The following is a 17,381-nucleotide window of genomic DNA, read 5'->3' as shown; positions in this document are numbered from 1 at the left end:
CTCGAAAAAAAATACCCTCCGCCGTGTGTATTTTGTAACGAGATTTTTAATAAAGGCACGACGAGTGAACGTCATCAACGAAACGACGCGTGTCCTGTAATTTGCACTCGATCGAGCAAAAGCGAGCGATCTCTAGTTACCTCTATTCTCGCTTTGGCGACACTCGATCCGCCAATTTTATTATTCTTCCGTTCGATCGCCTTTCCAATTTTTTTCCTCTCAAACCGGTTAAAGTTTCTCCATCTTTTTTCGCCAGTCTTTTCCATCTCGAACCGACGTTTCCTATACTAAGTATCGACGCGGCATTTTTCGATCTCTTTTTGTAGCTCGCGAAACGAATGACGGGACGAGAGCATAAAGCTTTTCACCGTCACCACCGTCGTCCCCGCGAGAGATGGTTTGTACGATTTAATGCGGCTCGACAGACATGACGCGTAACAACGAGTCGAGCAGCGGCTAGAACAAGAAGAAAAAGAAGAAGAGGAGGAGGAGGAGGAGGAGGAGGAAGACGACGAGAGTCTTAAGCAGGTACGTACTACTACCGACCGAGCTGGGCGTAGCGTGCTCGCAAGGTGGACGATAAACCGTGGAGATGGTACTCCGCGATCATCTCGTTGATGCGATCTGTCGAGCGAGCCGGGATCAACCGCCTCTCTCGCATTCTCCTTTTCGCTTTCACCTTTTTCCTCTCCCCTCCTCTCCTCTTCTCCTCCCTTTTTTCTCCTCGTCCATCCTCCGAGATTTCGAGTGACGGTTAACGAGTTCGATGCCTCGTAAAGGAGACCTCTGTCCCAACAACGGAGTTTGTTACTTTGTCTCGTGAGGAGAATATATTATAACGCGGCGGGTTCGAACGGGTATCTCTACGGTCCCTAGAACCGTAATTATGGATCTTGATGACAGACCGAAATAGTAGCAAACGCGAGGGGGAGGAGGAACGACGCGGCCGTTATTAGGAACGTTGTACGAATGGTTGCACGAGGAGGGGGCTGCAACGTCGAGATCCGCCCCTTCGCGTCCGCGTCTCGGCCTTCGTTGTTTGCCCTCGTAACGATCCACGGAAACCGAAACCTGGAATTACTCGCCCACGTTCTTCGTTACCTCCTACCCCGGAATGCGGCCAGCGCGCCGATTTACCGTCCCATCCCCAAACATTCTTCCACGTCCCCCCTTCTTCTGCTCTTTCCATTCACGATTCCATCTTTTAGGATTTCGATCAAACAGCGGAGAGGAAAAAGTAGAGACGAGCTAGAGAATAATTCGAATAATGCAAATTAGCCGGAGAAAATTGCCGTTAACGCAACGCTGCCTCTTAATGGGCGTCCCGGTTAGTTACGCGCAACGAGAGAGAGCACGAGAACGTTACACTCCGCGGAACAGCGAAACGATTCGTAATGACACCGGTGCATTCGCATCGACAAAGGGAGGGGAGGCCTTTTCAATTTCGTTTTAAACAGCCGCTTCCGTGGGCAAAAGCGGCCAAGGTCTACGCGCGAAAGAAGAGAAGGTGCGCCCTCCTCCTCCTCCTCCCTTCCCTTGGATGAGCAAGCGCGATAAGGGTTGGGTGTCCTCGAGGACGGGGTATGGATTTCAACGATTCCTCTCCTCCTGGTGACTGGCATAAATCAGCGCCACGGCCATCTTGCGGGGGCGTCCTACGTGTAAATGCTCGCGTTACGATCCGATAACGAGCGAAAGGAAGCGCGTTCCTCTCCCTCTCTCTCTCTCCCCCTTTCGTCGATCATTTGCATAATATCCCTCTTTCATCCTCGCTAACGAGCCTACATTCAGCCCTCGTTCCTACGCAAACGCATCCTTTCACACATTCCTTCGACTTTTCGTCCTTTTGTCGTCCAATGGGAAAACGCGTGCATCTACCAGCTATGCCTGCCGAGTGGCTGATTCCCTTGGATAAACGAGAGCCGTGGATCAAGAGTGGCGAGACTTCGAACGCGACTATTCCTAACTAAGGTTTTTTTTTATTTTTTATTTTTCTTTACGCATATATATATATAGAGAGAGAGTTTCGTATAGTTTTCAACCCTTTTTCTTTTTCCTTTTTTTTCGTCCGTCTCGAAACGCTCTGCGTTCGAAATCTCATTTCCTGGAATATTCGGTTTCTTTTTTGGAAAATAAAATTTATTAATAGGCGAAATAATAATCGCAGGTTAGAGAGATGTAAAAATTTGGAACAAACCTTGAAGAGGATTGCGATTCCGATGGCCACGCCGGTGTAACCGCTGCCGACGATGACGATTTTAACGCGATGCCCATCCACGAAATCTTCCGGCTGCTTGGTGAGCAAAAACGTTGTCGTGTTCCAGGCGGTGTCGAGTAACTTCTTTTTGGGCACGGACATGGCTAACGAACGCGATACTCACGAGTCAGGTGTAACATCCCGGGGATTCGATCGAGTCGAAAACAGAAATTAGATCAGAAATCTGGAATATCTCTACAATACTCTGTAAATTTCGTCTCCATCAAGATCAAACAACAAAAGTGACTGTCAAACGTTCTTCATCCTTTCGCCCGAAGTTGGCCGCTCGTCAAACGTTTCGTCCGCGATCCTATCGAGATTGAAAATTGAAAGATTCGAAAGATATCGATTTTCGAAAAGTTTCTCCACGTCCTTCCCGATACCGATATTCCGATAACACGCGTCGATTCGACGGACAGCCGTCGAATCGGCGCAGATGGGATACGCGCCAATTTCAATTTCCGCTCGCACGATATTCGAGATCCAGCACCGATATCAAATTGCCCCGAACATCGCCCGCCAATATCGACTTCCTTCCTTCCTCTCTCGCTCTTCTATCCTCCACCGCGTGCGACATCTTCTTTTCCGATTAGAAAAAGGGGAAACCTGCGCGAGGTTCTCGAACGAATCAAAGGAAAAACGCGAGGTAACAACAACGCAACGTCGGCCGATTCGCAATAAATCGGGCTGTGACGAAACATGCTCGAAACGTGTTCTCGATCTTCGTTTGCCGAGGATGCATCGCATCGCGTGATCGACGCGCGGATCATCCGTCGGCAGACGCCACGAACGGCTCGTGATACGAGCGATCGGCCGATCGCTGGGACGCGCGGGGGACGCGATTAGTTTTCCAGGAAGTCGATTCCTCTACTGTCATTTATTATACACCGATCGAGCATATAGGGGAAGATATATGCGTGTACAGAGAAGAACCGGTCGCCAGATGCGCGCGCTCGTTATCGATCAAGACGCCTTCTAAAATTGCCGTGCAATTTCCGCTAGCGCGCCCCTTCCCTCCCCCCCTCTCTCCTCGCTCATGGCTCCGTCTCGTTGTTGTTCTCCTGAAGGATGCCGGACTCCCGCAAAATGTTTCGAATATTGTCGGCGCACGTCTGCACCGCGGCCTTCTCCTGCTCGCTTAATTTTTGCCGCACGGTGCAGTAGACACCCTCGCGACCGATCACGCAGGGCACGGACATGTACACGTCCTTGTCCGTACCGTGGGCGCAACTCTGTGGAACAAGGATAGGAAGGGAGGGGGTAAAGGAAGGGGAAAGGGGGATTTTTCTCCGTTTCTCCACTTACGAGAATGTGCGTTGAAGCGGGGAGCACGACTTTGGTGTTCCTAACGATGGCATCGACGATCTCCGTGGTGGAAATGGCGACGCCCCAGCAACACGATCCTTTCTTCTCCTCGAGTTCCTTCCCGCTGAAACGAGCGCGAAATGAGATCTCTTCCCTTCAACGCCCCCCTCCCGTTCAACGATCACTCACACGCTCTTCACGTTCTCCTCGATTTCGTACCACCTCTCGGGATCGTCCTGTTCCCCTATTCTCGAATTTATGTCCCGAAGTTTCATTCCGCCCACAGAGATGCTGGACCAGAGAGGAACTGCAAAAGGGGGGAGGGAGGGATGATAGCAGCGGTCGGAGGGGTGGGAAGGGGAGGAGAAATACCAGCCATGTCTCCTTGAGAACCGATCGTCATGCAACTGACCGAGCTTCGCGCGACGTTCAATCGTCTGCTAACGAAATCTTGAAGCCTGGCGCAGTCGATCAGTGTGCCGATGCCGAGCACGCGGTTCGAAGGGAAGCCCGATAATTTCCACGCGATGTAGGACATCACGTCCGCCGGCCGCGTCACGATCAACAGGACCGATTTGGCGGCGAATCTCGCTATGGCCGGTATGATCTTCTTGAACACTTTCAAATTGTGCTTCACGTTTTGATTCTCGCCCGGCTGCGCCTCCGGCGTGCAAATTATCACCACGGCCGATTCCTTCACCGTGCTGATCTCTGCCGATTCGACCGTCTTCTTAATCGTAAATAAGCACGCATGTTTTTCGACCGAGAGAAATCTCGCTCCCCGAAAATCCAGCTAATATAAACATTTGCCAAACGACTCGGCCTTCTAAATCTCGATATTTCGATCCGTGTAATTCCGTGTAATGGAGAAGAAGAAATCTCGTAAATTCGAACGAACGTTTATGCGAATCACGTTCGAGCTGAGAAAAGGGAAGGAGAAGTATCCCTTTCTGGAAATCTTTGGGAAAACGTGTGGTTCGGTAATAAAGCCATCGGAAGCTGGTTGAATACGAAACGTTACGAATCGAATCTCCTCTCCTTTCCAAGCAGGAGAGAGAGAGAGAGGCTTTCTTGTTTGTCTGTCGAGAGATGCGCCGATAACAGGGACGTGAGAAAATAAGAGGCACCGATTTTAGGCAACACCTCTCTGCGAGCGTATCGCCGTGAGAGATAAATTAGTCGGTAAAAGAGGCGAGATTCTATTCCCGTTCTACTCCGATTGCTACTCACCGACGAGATCAAAGGCAGTGTTGCGGATTAAAAAACAAAGATGATTACGGCCGAGGAAAGGAAACACGTTCGATTCTTTTAAAAGCTTCGAAAGAAAGTTTCGGATTCCGAGGTACGTAACGAGGATTCTTCTCTCTCGTAAGTACGTTCCTCGTACGAAAGAAGAAAGGAGTCGAAAGAAGAAGAAGAAGAAGAAGAAGAAAAGGAAAGAAAAATAAATATATATATATATATATCGTGGAGTCGATCGTGGTCGAGATAAATAAGAGAGTGGCACGAAATTTACGAGTCGAGCGGTGAAAAGCTCGGGGAAACGCTCGGTGAGACGATGTAGATGAGCGACGAGATTAAAGGACAGGACCGGAGAAGGATCTCGAAACCTCTGCCGGTCCCAAAAATTCACTCCTCCCTTCGTTCCCCTTTCGGCAAGGGGGACCGTTGTCTCCGACCCGTTGCGCGTCGACGGAAACATTTCTGGAATTTCGAATTTCCCTCACGGATTTTCCATTTCCACCTTTCCACGCGGAATGAATCGTCGAGGGTTTTAAACTTCGTAAAACTTGCGTGTTCGAAAGCATCGAGGTCAAAATAGTCGAAATAGAAATGTATATACATAGTCGCGGTTGTCGAGTACCTGAAGTGCCAGTTACCAGTGGACATCCCAAAAAGAAGCCGACGTGTTGGATATCCTCGGCCTCGGCGGAAGCCTTGTTCGCGTCGTGGTCGATCAGGCAGACCTCGCTCGCCATCCTCTAAAGATCACGGGGAATCAGACGGTTCGGATCGAGCGCCATCGCGACCCGCGCCGATACTAACTCTCATCAGGATCGCGATGGCGCAGGCGATCCCGATCTTCCCTACGCCGACGATCGACACCTTGACGCGATGCGGGTAAACGTCGCAAGGATCCAACTGGGTCGTTATCAACGCGTTCTTGGTCGTGGTCGTGATCGGTGCATCCTCCTGTTGGAGTCAGACATCGGATACCTTTAAACCGTTTCCCCCTTCGAGGCGGGCGGAAAAGTATCGAATTATCGTCGAGAACTCATCGTACATCGTCGCATTCGACGGATTTGACTTCGGGTTCAGGCTCGCCCTTCGCTTCCGTCTCGTCCATCTCGATCTGAAAGCACAAACGTACGAACGCGTGCCGGATTAATTCTTCTCCCGTTCTCGCGTGCACTCACCGATCGGACCGCCGCCAATTTCACGCAAGGAGAGACGCGGCGAACCGGCAGCTACGTCCATCCACGTTGTTCGGTTGCGGATCGTCGAGGTGGTCGTCGAGGTGTCCCTTGAGCTCTCGTGGCCGAAACGACGTAGGTAGGCTGGGGAGGGGAGGGAAAGGTCGGCAGATCCGGATCAACCTACGCAGCGAACGCAGCCGAGTTTCTCTCGTATTCTCCGCGTATTTCAGCCTAATCGCGATACCCGTTACGAACGAGAAACTCGAAGACGGGGAAGAAGAGGGGGAGCGGAGAATAACGACGGAAGTTATCCGCGCGGCTCGCTGTAAATTAGCCGCAGGTAGTCTCCCCGGGAGCGCAGGTACATCGCACACCGGATTGTTCATATATTTCTGCCGATGCCCACGCGCGCTCCCCGCAAAATACGTTATTTTCGTGCGTCGATCGCGGAACTACCGTCCTCTTCCACCGTCTTTATTCCACCGTCGATAATCGCTTCCCCCTCCCCTCCCCATCTCGTTATCGGCGGATCCTAAATAAAATTTCTTTCCTTTCTTTTCCTTTCCTCGCGTCGCGGCGCCAGCAACGCTCGAAGCGACGAGATAGTTCGCCGTCGGACGTTTCTCGCGTAACCCAACTGTTTACACGTGCGAGCAATTCGCGTTCGAACCCGATGCGAACAAAGAGCGCGCTCGAACCCTCGTCTCGTTTGCTCTCGATCCCTTCGATAAATTACGCTCTCTCTCTCTCTCTCTTTCTCCTACCGTTCGCTCGCGAAGCCTAGTAGGTTGGAGGGGGGGTCGCGTTCGACGATCCTCTCGAGTGGAAGAGGAAGGGACAGGCGAGAAAGAAGGAGGATAAAAGGGGATAAAAGAAAGAAGTAGGTTTTTTTCGTACGTGGTCGCTACCGGACTAACGCGCTGTGGACGCGTTCAATTTTAACGTTAATAATCGGCGGGAAAAATGACGGGGGCTTAAATGCGGTCATTCATCAGCGGCGATCGATATTGCGAATAGCGGCTTAACGACGAACGGATAACATCGAACCGTTCCCCGGTTCCGAGCTATTGAATCGCGTTAAATAATATACGAGCCAATAACGTAGGAATAACGGTGCAATTACGGGTCCGTGATCGCATCCAGCGTCGCGATTCGATAATTCGTCTCGATTCCCGATCGATTTTTACCGAATTTCGCGAGATTACTTGGAGGCTGCTAACGCTCGTATCGACGCACGAACGCGTTACTCGCTAAAGGGACGGCAGAAACGCAGAAAGGCGAGGAAGTGATTTAAAGGCCGGCGTTTATAGTTGTACGAGCGCGGCAAGTACGACCGCTCCTAGATAATTAATTTCCCGCCTTGATTGATCATCCCCGCGATTTTATCGAGTAACAATAACGATCGCGTAAAATCCTTATCGTCACGCTGCTCCATTTATCACCATCCGCATACCGATTAACGAAACGATCGACGTACGAACGAGAAATCGGAACTTCTTAGGAGTGAGCGATAATCTAGCGCGAATATTTATTTTACTCTTTTCTCGAAGGGATAAAAGGAAAAAGGAAAAACACGCGGGGGCATAATTTGTGATTAATCATGGCGTGGATTTTTTTTTAATTAATCGTCGCGGAAACGAGGGACAGCGGGAGGAGAGGCGATAAAGCAGCGATCGATCGATAACGACGTCTCCTCCTCTCTCTCGGTGCAAACGGGTCGCGTCCGAGAGATAGTCCTCGAAGGTTGGTCGTAAGCAACCGATCTTCGGGTCCCAGTCAACCGATCCAGTCACCGCATGCCTCCGGTGCACAATGCTTGGTAGTACCGCAGCTGATACAAGTATGTTCGCCGTGCAACCGGAATTTTAATTGGCTATTTGTTTGTCCGCTACACTTCGCGGCGCTCCTATTGTCCGGCCTGCCGGAGAGGAACGATCACCGCTTCTTCCCTCTCCCTCTCTCTCTCTCTCTCTTCTTCTCCTTCCGTCCGCGTGTTCTTCGCTTTTCACCACCGCGGTATTAATCCAGGGCTCGAGGAAAGTCTTCTTCTCGAGCGAGGGTCCCATCTCTCTCTCTGTCTCTCCCTTTCGTGTCTCTCCGCGCGCTCCCTCCCCGTTCTTTTTGCGCCTCGAGTGAGGTACGATTTTTTTCTTTCCCCCCGACGCGACTCCCTCGAAACGATGGACGAACGGAGATCGAGACCGGATGAAATTGCAGTTATTACGGGCTGCATGTATAATCCCGCGTTGCGCACAGTTCCGCGATACCACTTATCGAGTCATTAAGCGTTGCGCGATGTAATTGCGCGCTTTTTACCGATCCCCGCGCGCATTAATCATCGATACCATCTTCTTTCCACACCGCGGCCATCGCCCGATGTCTCAATTTAACGCCACCCTCTCCGCTTCCCCTCCGCGCTGCTCCTCCACGCTTTCGAACCGAGAGATCCGAGCCGCGGATTTATCTCCGTCCGGTCTAATTTGGCCGGTGCGCGGCCAAATACGAATTTAATTCGAGCCGTCCACGGCCACTCGACCGCGGTAACGCGGCCTAATAAATTAGCGAGCGATTCGGTCGAGTCGGGGCAAGAACGAGGCAAGGAACGCGGCGTGCTTTTTTGCGCCCGGTCCACCCTATTCCAATTAAAATCGGTACCTCTATTTTAGGTGGCCGATCCGACCGATGCCAAATAAGCGACCAAACTCGAACCTCGTGCCGCTTACGCGATCGCCTTTCTTTTCCCCCGTCGATCGCTCCCTTCCTTCCCTCTCCAAGAGAAAACGGCCTTCGACATCTCGATGACCGCGCCGTTTATCGGCTTTGCTAAAAAAATCTGGCCGGACGATCGACGACGAGGAAAAGGGGGGTTCGTTTCGATTATCGCTGTCCCCTCCCCCGGGGCGCCTCTTCTCGAGACGGCGAGCGAAACGAAGGGAGGTTGAGGTGGGCGGCGAGCAGAGACCTCTCTCGTTTCGTTACGCCGTATCGGGAGGGGGCGAGGCCGATGCGCAATTGTTTATGCTCGTGCGTCCCGCCCTGTCGGACGCGTACGCCGAAACCACGAGGCGACGACCGCCCTCTCTTCCTCTCGGCGAACCGAGTTATTAATGGCAGGGCCCGCGCTCCGGGCGTCGGCTCCTCGACGATGACGAAGCCTCCAGCCGGGCGTCTCGACGCCTCTCCACTCGAACGAGCAAGGGAAGATTTTCGAAACGGTCGCTAACGAGCGACTCCCGTTTCTCTTATCCTCCGATTATGTCCGCGTCGCGGCTAAGCAGGATGAATTTATTTCCACGAGTAATTGCACGGTCACGGTTGCCGTTCTCGTGAAACGTGGGGAAGCGTGTAAGCGGCGCGTCGCGATACAATGGGAAAGGCAAACAGAGAGGAGGCGATAACAAGTCTCGTTATTTATCGGGATAGCCGCGCGTCGAGGAATAGACGAAGCAAGCGGATGGAAGCAGCGGCGTTATAAATGGACGAATAAATAGGGGCAACGTCGATTACCGCTCTTGCTACCGGTTTCCACCTGAAAACGTGACACGGAGAGGCACGGGGCTCTCGGGGGAGATGGCAGGTGTTTCTAAACGACGCTTAGACGGCCCAGCTGTCCCCCCTTCGCCGTTGGATCCGATCACCCGATTTCGAGCTCGACGATCAACCGTCGAGAAACCTTCCTGATCTCGCTCACTCCTCCGTCTCTGTTACTGAAAATACTTTGTCCGAGTAAACGGAGGTTTCTCACGGGGGAAATAGGACGAAATCGAGTGTTTCCCGGCGACAATCGATATTCGAGGACACGGCGAAATTGGACGATCGAAAGCGAGAAGACTGTGGGAAGCGCGCGTAGGTGAGAGGCGAAGGACGGTCGCGCAAAAGGGAAAAGAAAGGCGTGTATGTGTACGGAGAAGAGTCGATAAAATCGCATTGGCCGCGCTCGCTCGGATCTTCTTCTTCTCTCCTCTTCCTTCCTTTTTCCCCTTGCTCGTTCGTATCGCTTCTTCGCGCGAGCAGGGCGCGAAAGAAAATTAATACTCGGCGAACGCGCCGCCATAAAGCTTCCCCGCGGTAATTACGTGGAGGCTCGCATTATGCGCCTTTGCCCCGACGCGGCCCGTGCTCGCTCTTTACGAGCTTCTGCGTTTAATAACAAAGGCGGACGGCGAACGATGACAACATTGGGAACGAGATTCGACTCTCTCTCCTTCCCCGCGTCTCGTATCGATGATAACGGCTCGTGTTATCGTTTCAGTCTGCCTCGACTCGCGTCCCGAGTCACGCTTCCCCCGTATACGGATACGAGCGGCAATAACAGCGACGATTAACCGCGCGTAACATCGTACTCTCGTTCGATTCGCGTTTACGGTGCTTTCGCGCGCAATTACCGACACCTTTCCAGCCAACGAGAATGGATGTACTTGGATATCGTTCCATCGAATTTATTCCACGATCCGACACATGGATTGGGAAAGTGACGAGAATATCCGAATGGAAAACTCGATGGACTTCTAACGCTCGTATAAATTACCATCAGGAAGGAAGCAGGTACGTGTTTCTTCTTTCGATTCCTTCCGTTTACGTCCTACGTTTCGCTCGCGTAACGAATATGCTCGCGTCGAAATTGGAACGGCTCGAATCGGTCGAGATCGGTCACAAAGGGAGGAGGAGGCACGAAAAGGGGTTGAAGAAGAATCGAGACGTAGAAGGGAAAGAGAGAGAGAGATGAATTATGTTAAACGCCTGTTTAAATACATGTACGCCCAAGGATACACAGAGTCGAGGAGGCCGTGCGCGCCATTCGTCTTCTCGATTTATATCAAATCGCCTCCTCGAATGACCCGACATCGCGCTCCGCGTTTCTCCCTTTCTTTCTCTGCCCCAACTTTACCTTTCCTTTATTTACTCCGTCTCTCGACCACCTCTCTTTCCCGGTTAAAGTGAAACACTTCCCCGTGTTTTTCGACCGTATCGTTCGTAAACGCAAGAGTATAAACCAATTAACTCTCGAGCTTTCCATGTCAAGGCCGTTTGCGAAACGAGCCCTCGCTACGTTCAATTTCCGATCAACGCCTTCGAATCCCGCCGTATAGAGTTTAGCAACGCCCCCCATCCTTGCCGTCGTCTTCCTATCGGGAGAAAAATTGCGCGCGATCTCCTTCCGTTCTCGAAGCCTCGTCCACACATCCGTTGCTCGAGAGCGAACGAGCGGCCGCTCTATCATAGCTGATTTATTTCACGAGCTTCGGCGTGTACCGCGAACGGCGTACACAGATCGCGGCAGATATACGTCCAGGTGTAAAAGGTGGGCTTCCCGTGGTTGGAAGGGGTTTGCGGAAGAGGAAACTCGCGAGGAGGTTGCCGCGAAATCATCCTGGACGATGTTCGATAGCCTCCTCGTGCGGAGGGGACGTCGTTCGAAGCGAACGCTCCGTATCCATAACTTTTGATCGACCAAGTACAATGGCGAGAATCGTCGGTCTGAAACGGAAGATGCGTTCCCTCGACTCGTCTGAACGAAGCGGGGAGGAAGACGGAGTGCCGCGGGACACAGGCAACGATAACGAATAGCAGTGTTCCGTGCGACGCAACGGAGGCCTGGCCGAGCAAACAAACGATAAATATTAATTGAAATGGGCGAGATAAAACAAATGAATCCTTTTGCCACCGGGACGAGCGCCGGTCACGAGCCGACTCTCGCTTTGAGAAGCGAGAAAAAAGAAGGAAGGTTAGAAGAAAAGGGAGAGACAAGTTCGCGCGCTCGGGTAGAACTCTCTTTCTCTTTCTTCCTTTCTCGGCCGGATGATTTATATGGAATCATATCTCCGTCCGAATGTCTTCATTTTTAACCGCCAAATGGATCGAGCGATGAAACGGGGGGAGAAAAAAAAGGATCTCGTTGAAGCCTGGCGAATTTTACTCGGCGACGCCTCTCCTCTTCTTCCTCGCTCCGAGAGATCCGTCACGCTCGATGATGCGGGCATTTGGCGCGGAACGTGGATCGATCGTGCATAATCGGGATCCGTTACTTTCGGCGGTCGCGTACCAAACGCTTCTCCGTATTTTTCCTTCGATGTCCTTGCGCTGAGGAAACGTATTCTCGTCGGTGACTCACCGAAATCGCTCCCGTTCCTCGTCTCTCGAGCCCCATCGAGGCGTACGAAGCTCGAGGGCACTCGTAACGGGGCGACTTCTTCCCGACGATGACCAGCGATTCTCGACAACGCTGGGTGCCGACGACCCCCTTCGATCCCATTTCCGACACACCCTCGCGCCGTTACGAGATCCTATCCGATCCTCCCCGTCCTGGATCATCGATGATGCACGCGCTCCAACCATGCCCCCGGTCATCGTCTTCCTCCTCTTCTTCTTCTTCTTCTTTTGCCCAACCGTGCTCTATCGTGGCGCGAGTATCGTACGGGAAACGGTCGAGGGAGTCGGGTCGTGTGATTTAGAAAAGGGGGGAGGGGTTGCAACAAAGTTGAGGGTATGGAAGCATCTCGATAAAACGGAGGGGACGTCTGTTCGCCTCGTTGCGTAACGGAGAGCAGATCCGTGTGTTTGCGTTCTCTCGGTCAGCGATCCGAACTACTCCTGGCCGGAGCAGTGCGTATCGTTCTGCTCTCGCAACCGTCGTTTTCGAAGATGAATCGGCGATAAGGGGGACGGAGGCGTGACCGCGATGCGTAACGAGGCGAAATGATCGGTGTACGTGAACGTGTCCCGACGATACGAGACGAGGAAACGAAATTGTAATCGACGGATAGAAGATGGGTAGTCGATTCCTTTCCCTTTTCGCTCTCGCGTTCCTTCGCCGCTTTGGACACTTTTTATCCAATTTTTATTACCTCGTAATAAACGAGGGTCATCGGTGATCGGAGAATTTTCGAAACGGTACAAGCGGCAGCGTGATGACTTCCTACTTCTTTCGTTCTCCGCGCGCAAGCGCGAAATTTCATCCCGTAAGAATCCTCTTTCCCTCTCCCTCCCTCTCTCCTTCTCTCTCTCTCCATTCGAGAAAATTTTCATTTCACGGCAGTCCGTTCTCTCTTTTATTCGCCTTTCGTCTCCGTGATATCGCGCGGAAGGCAATAACGAGTGTTGAAACAGCGATGGTAAGATGGTGGACACTCGGGTCCATTGACTGGATGCGCTGCAGTTTTGCTTTACGATGCGGCTGACTGACATTTAATGCCGAACGGCGCCCTTTACCACCTTTACCGCCCGTCAACGTTTCGTCCTCTGGCTGCCGCCGGCTAATTCCTCGCGGATTTCGTCCTCGGTCATCCACCGTGCAATTTCGATCTTTTCGTCGCCGTTCACGCAGATGAGTCGAGTGGCTTATTTAACCCTTTCGACCTCGCATCGCGTACACACGTCCCGCTGAATATTACGTGTTACGTGTGCGTTATTTTGTAATCTTTTTATAGCCTCTTTAATTATATTACTGTGAACTGTGAGGGGAACGCATTGATAGGTTTTTGTAATATATTCCTATATAATATGAAAATTAAAATTACTACGTTTGTCTCGAATATTTTTCTATTCCCTTGTATCGGGACTGCTGCTTCGTTAAAAAGATAACGGGTATGCCGCTAAGAGGCATCGTTTCATTAAATAATTTCAACGTAACTGCTGTCCACCAAGGTCAAACGCGTGTCGTAAGAATCGTTTTTTCTATATAACGCCATTCGAAAAATGCTCCAACACGATTATCCTTCGCGAATAGAAATTCCTTCCCCCTCGATTATTTTTATTTTTTCCATATTCTTTCGATCTATTTCCATCCCCCCCTCCGAGAAACCTCGATTCGAGCAGGTATCGTTCGAAACGGAATTTCCAGAATTTCGCGGAGAGAAAACGAGTGGAAGGCGAGTTTTATTCTCGACCGAAGGGGAATGATCCCTCCTTCGAGGCCCCTTTCGAGTTGCGCGCGATTCAAATTTATTTAGGGGGGGGCCGTAAACTACGGGGAAGAAATCGAAGAAATTAGCGTACTGGGCGTGGAATGCGCGGGGAGCGAGCGGGATGAGAAACAATACGGGAACTTAAATACGAGCGTTTTTTTCTCAGCCACCATTTGTCCGGAGAAATATAGCCCGCGTTGACCGGGACGTTTATAGCGCCGTGAACAGAGCCACATCGGCGAGATTTGCAAACATCTTGCGCGAAAGGGCGTGACCAGGGAGGGGGGCCTCGCGATATCGCCGAGTTTCGACCGCGTTTTACGTCCCCCCGCACCCGATCCACCGTCCTTTCTCGCCACCGCTTTATCGCTTCCCATTAAACCTTATTTATCCCACGATTATCCCCGCGCCACTTGTCGCGCTCGCCTCGTTGGATCGTTTCAAAAATTCCCCCGTACCGTTACTTGGCTTATTCTCCATTATTATTATTTTTTAATATCGCTCCAAGTGGGATCTTTATGCGCGGGTATACACAGGCGCGTGTGATGGAGGAGACGAGTCGTTATTTTAAGTGGAAATTTTAAAACAATGATGAGATGATTGGCACTTAAAGAATCGAAAAAAGAGGATCGATAATGCTTTTCGTTATTTATGTCGGTAGAGAATATTCGTGACGTAAGAGCAAGCGCGAAAAAAGGAAAGGAAAAGAAACGAAAAAAAAAAAGAAGAAAAAAAAAAAAAGAGAAAAAAGGAAAGGATTAAAAATAGGAAAAATATATTGCGCATTTACACGGATTGGATTTAACATTCCTGGATCTCATCTCAAGCTGGATATATCTAATTTGTACCTGACTAATTCGATTTCACACCGATCGACGACAATCGGTTAGCATCTATTTTGAGCCACGAGTCGGCTACATACCGACGCGTATAAACTTGCGCCAAGTACCAGTAAATATATTGCAGGTTCCCTTCATCGATGAATACATTGACCCCTATGAAAGGATCGATCGAGTCCCTGTTTCAATGCTTCTTGCCTCTTGCTTCGATTTCTTTTTTTCTTTCTTTCTTTCTTTCTTTCCTTTTTCTAAACACCCATTCTTCGTAACTTTATTCTCCAACGACCGACCGTCGCAAATTTCGTTTAATCGCGTTCAAAAACGTTTCGTTGACTTTTTTCCATTCTCTCTCTCTCCCTCCCTCTCTCTCTCTCTCTTTCCGTCAATCGAAGGTTCGAAAACTTAGAACTCAAATCGCGCGAACGCTTGCAAAAATAGGGGAGGGATTTATTTTACACGTATCGAAACCGATCCATAACGCGCGTATTGGAAGTGAAGAGTTAAGGCTACGCAAAGCCGGCTGGATCGAGGTAACGAGTAAATGAAACGGTGTTAAATGGTTACCGAAAACCAATTAAAATTTATGCTCGGCGATTCATAGGAGAATTCCAACGGGTTAGAGTAATCGAAGTCGATTTTAATTATGACGACGTGTATGGCTTCTTGTAGCCGTGTTCCCATGATAGCGACCCGTGAGTTATCGGACGTTTATGGCGGTGTCCGTTATTCGATTTTACGCTAGGGACCAATGGTAATAACAATTACGGTGCCAAAGGTGGCTTGCGTCGCCGTACCCGTCCATCCATAATCGCGATTCTATTCCCACCGCGTCTACGGAAATCGATGTAAACACCCGATGGAACGAACGCGCTAATAATCGTTATTTCGCGTCGCGCGCGATTAATTACCTTCTTTTCCTTCCCTCTCCCCCCTACAATTTCGATTCGAGAATAACGAAATCGAGGCCGGGCAAAATAGGAATATCGCAGCTGTCGAATAGGAGGAGGGAGGGGGAAGAAGAGAGGGAAAATATAAGCGGACGAGTGGAACGATGTTTCTCGCGACGAACGAGTCTCGGTCCGCGGATAACTCATAAAACCATGCTCGTTTATTTGGTCGAGGATCTCCTTTGCTCGGAGAGTCGGCGGCTCCGTCCACCTAGGGGAATCTCTATACCGAGCCGAGCAACGACATTTTCGAAATATGTAGACGCTCGTCCCTCCTTTTTTTCTTTCCTCCTCTCCCCCCTTGGACGAAAGTAACTACAAAGTCCGTCCTCGCTCGCTCGCGAGGAGAGGAAGAGGAGGCGTAGGGCTTCTCGAGCACGCAATGATCGCCAACCAGCGAGAGAGAGAGAGAGAATGGCGCTCGAGCTCGCGCGTTTCTCTACGTACGTAGAGAGAGGAGACACGGGGAGCGCGCACCTGCAGCCCAACATGGGAATCCCTGGAATTCCTCGATCAACCACGGCCACGTTCTTCGGTACGATAGATGCAAAGCGAGTCTTGTCGTCTCGATAAACGACAACGTCCCGCGCCCGTGAAACACGGCCCGGTTCTCTTTAAATTTATTTATACGGAATGGAGAGGAGGAGTCGAGACAGAGAGAGGACGAAATTACTTCGAATCGAAATTCGATCGATCCGCCACCTTTTTCGCGATCCTATCTTGGAACTTGGAAAACACGAAACTCGAACGATGGAATCTCCTTTCCCTCGTTTCGCAATTGTACGCACGCACGCACGCACACCTCTTTTTTACGGAATGCGATTTTTCGACCGCTCGCGTGTCACCACGCGTTCCCATACGTATCGAAATCCCGTTGGGAAACAGTATACACACGCAGCTGCGACCTATCTAACTACGAAACCTCGAGTGAAATTCCTCCGGTGACAAACGGCTTGGCGTGAGAGAGCAACGTTCGTGTAAATATATAATTGCTCTTCCGGAAACGAGACGCTGTTAACGAGACGCGTAAAAATCGTCCAAGTCAAGGAGGGGGAGGGAGGGGGGAGGGAGAGGTATCTCTGTTCGTTAGAAAGACGAGTTTGTTGAGAAAAACGAACGATACTAATCATAGAATTACTTTGCGCTTGCATTACCATCCATCGTTTCCTTATGATTCTCTTTTACGGCAAATTATTCTGCATCATACAGAAATTACTTGTATAATTTCCCCGGTAAACGTATAATAATAATTGCTGTAATGAAAATATGGCCTCTACGAAACTCTCGTCTACCAAAGCTTTTTAACCACGAAACGTTAAAGAAACGTTAAAGGAGAATAAATTATCGGGCGGAAACATCCCACACAACCTTCCGAAAACGAAATAAAATGAACGAAAGATTTCGCGATAATTCTAGAAAAAAAAAAAAAAGAAGAAGAACAAAAAGGTAAAAATGTAAATCAAACGAACGAAACGCATCTGACCACCCTAGGGTTGACCGAACAGGAAAGAGTGGTGGCGCAGAGATCATCGATCCCGATCTTAGCTGGCCACCCTTCCAGTAGCCACCGAAACACCGAAACCGAACCTCGTCCGAACGCGTCCCCTCCGTTTTCCTTCATACTCGTTTCCCCTCGGCAACCGCGCATCTCTCGAGTTTTTCTCACGAGCCAGGTATCGCACGGGAGTTGCGCGCGCCGTAAAAGCGAAATT

At 50.6% G+C, this 17,381-nt stretch overlaps 2 protein-coding genes across 12 annotated transcripts in view; one reads left to right on the top strand and one right to left on the bottom strand.

Moving 5' to 3' along the window:
* Nucleotides 1-17,381, top strand: part of LOC107999327 (TSC22 domain family protein 1-like) — a 266,961-nt gene that overhangs the window by 156,264 nt on the left and 93,316 nt on the right. Inside the window, exon 1 of one of the 6 annotated variants that reach the window (XM_062077399.1) lies at nt 9,569-10,524. The exons of the other annotated variants lie outside the window; for them this stretch is intronic. The gene's annotated coding sequence lies outside the window, so the exon portion shown is untranslated. Of the gene's footprint in view, nt 1-9,568; nt 10,525-17,381 lie in introns of those variants that run through there. 6 annotated transcript variants of the gene reach the window in all.
* The window catches only part of LOC108001543 (L-lactate dehydrogenase A chain-like), a 116,426-nt gene that overhangs the window by 11,775 nt on the left and 87,270 nt on the right, over nt 1-17,381 (bottom strand). For 4 of the 6 annotated variants that reach the window (XM_062077402.1, XM_062077405.1, XM_062077401.1 and 1 more), the window contains exons 2-7: nt 5,980-6,159; nt 5,847-5,915; nt 5,609-5,755; nt 5,427-5,544; nt 3,752-3,869; nt 3,563-3,686 (exon numbers count right to left, since the gene is read on the bottom strand). In XM_062077402.1, coding sequence (XP_061933386.1) covers nt 3,563-3,686; nt 3,752-3,869; nt 5,427-5,544; nt 5,609-5,755; nt 5,847-5,909 — 570 coding nt within the window. In that variant the 5' untranslated portion in view covers nt 5,910-5,915; nt 5,980-6,159. The other 2 variants (XM_062077403.1, XM_017062579.3) reach the window with 2 other exon arrangements.

This window comes from Apis cerana, linkage group LG7 (genome assembly GCF_029169275.1).
Source record: "Apis cerana isolate GH-2021 linkage group LG7, AcerK_1.0, whole genome shotgun sequence".
Lineage (NCBI taxonomy): Eukaryota > Metazoa > Arthropoda > Insecta > Hymenoptera > Apidae > Apis > Apis cerana.
The sequence above is the reverse complement of the archived record's forward strand: the minus strand, read 5'-3'. Positions and strand labels throughout refer to the sequence as shown.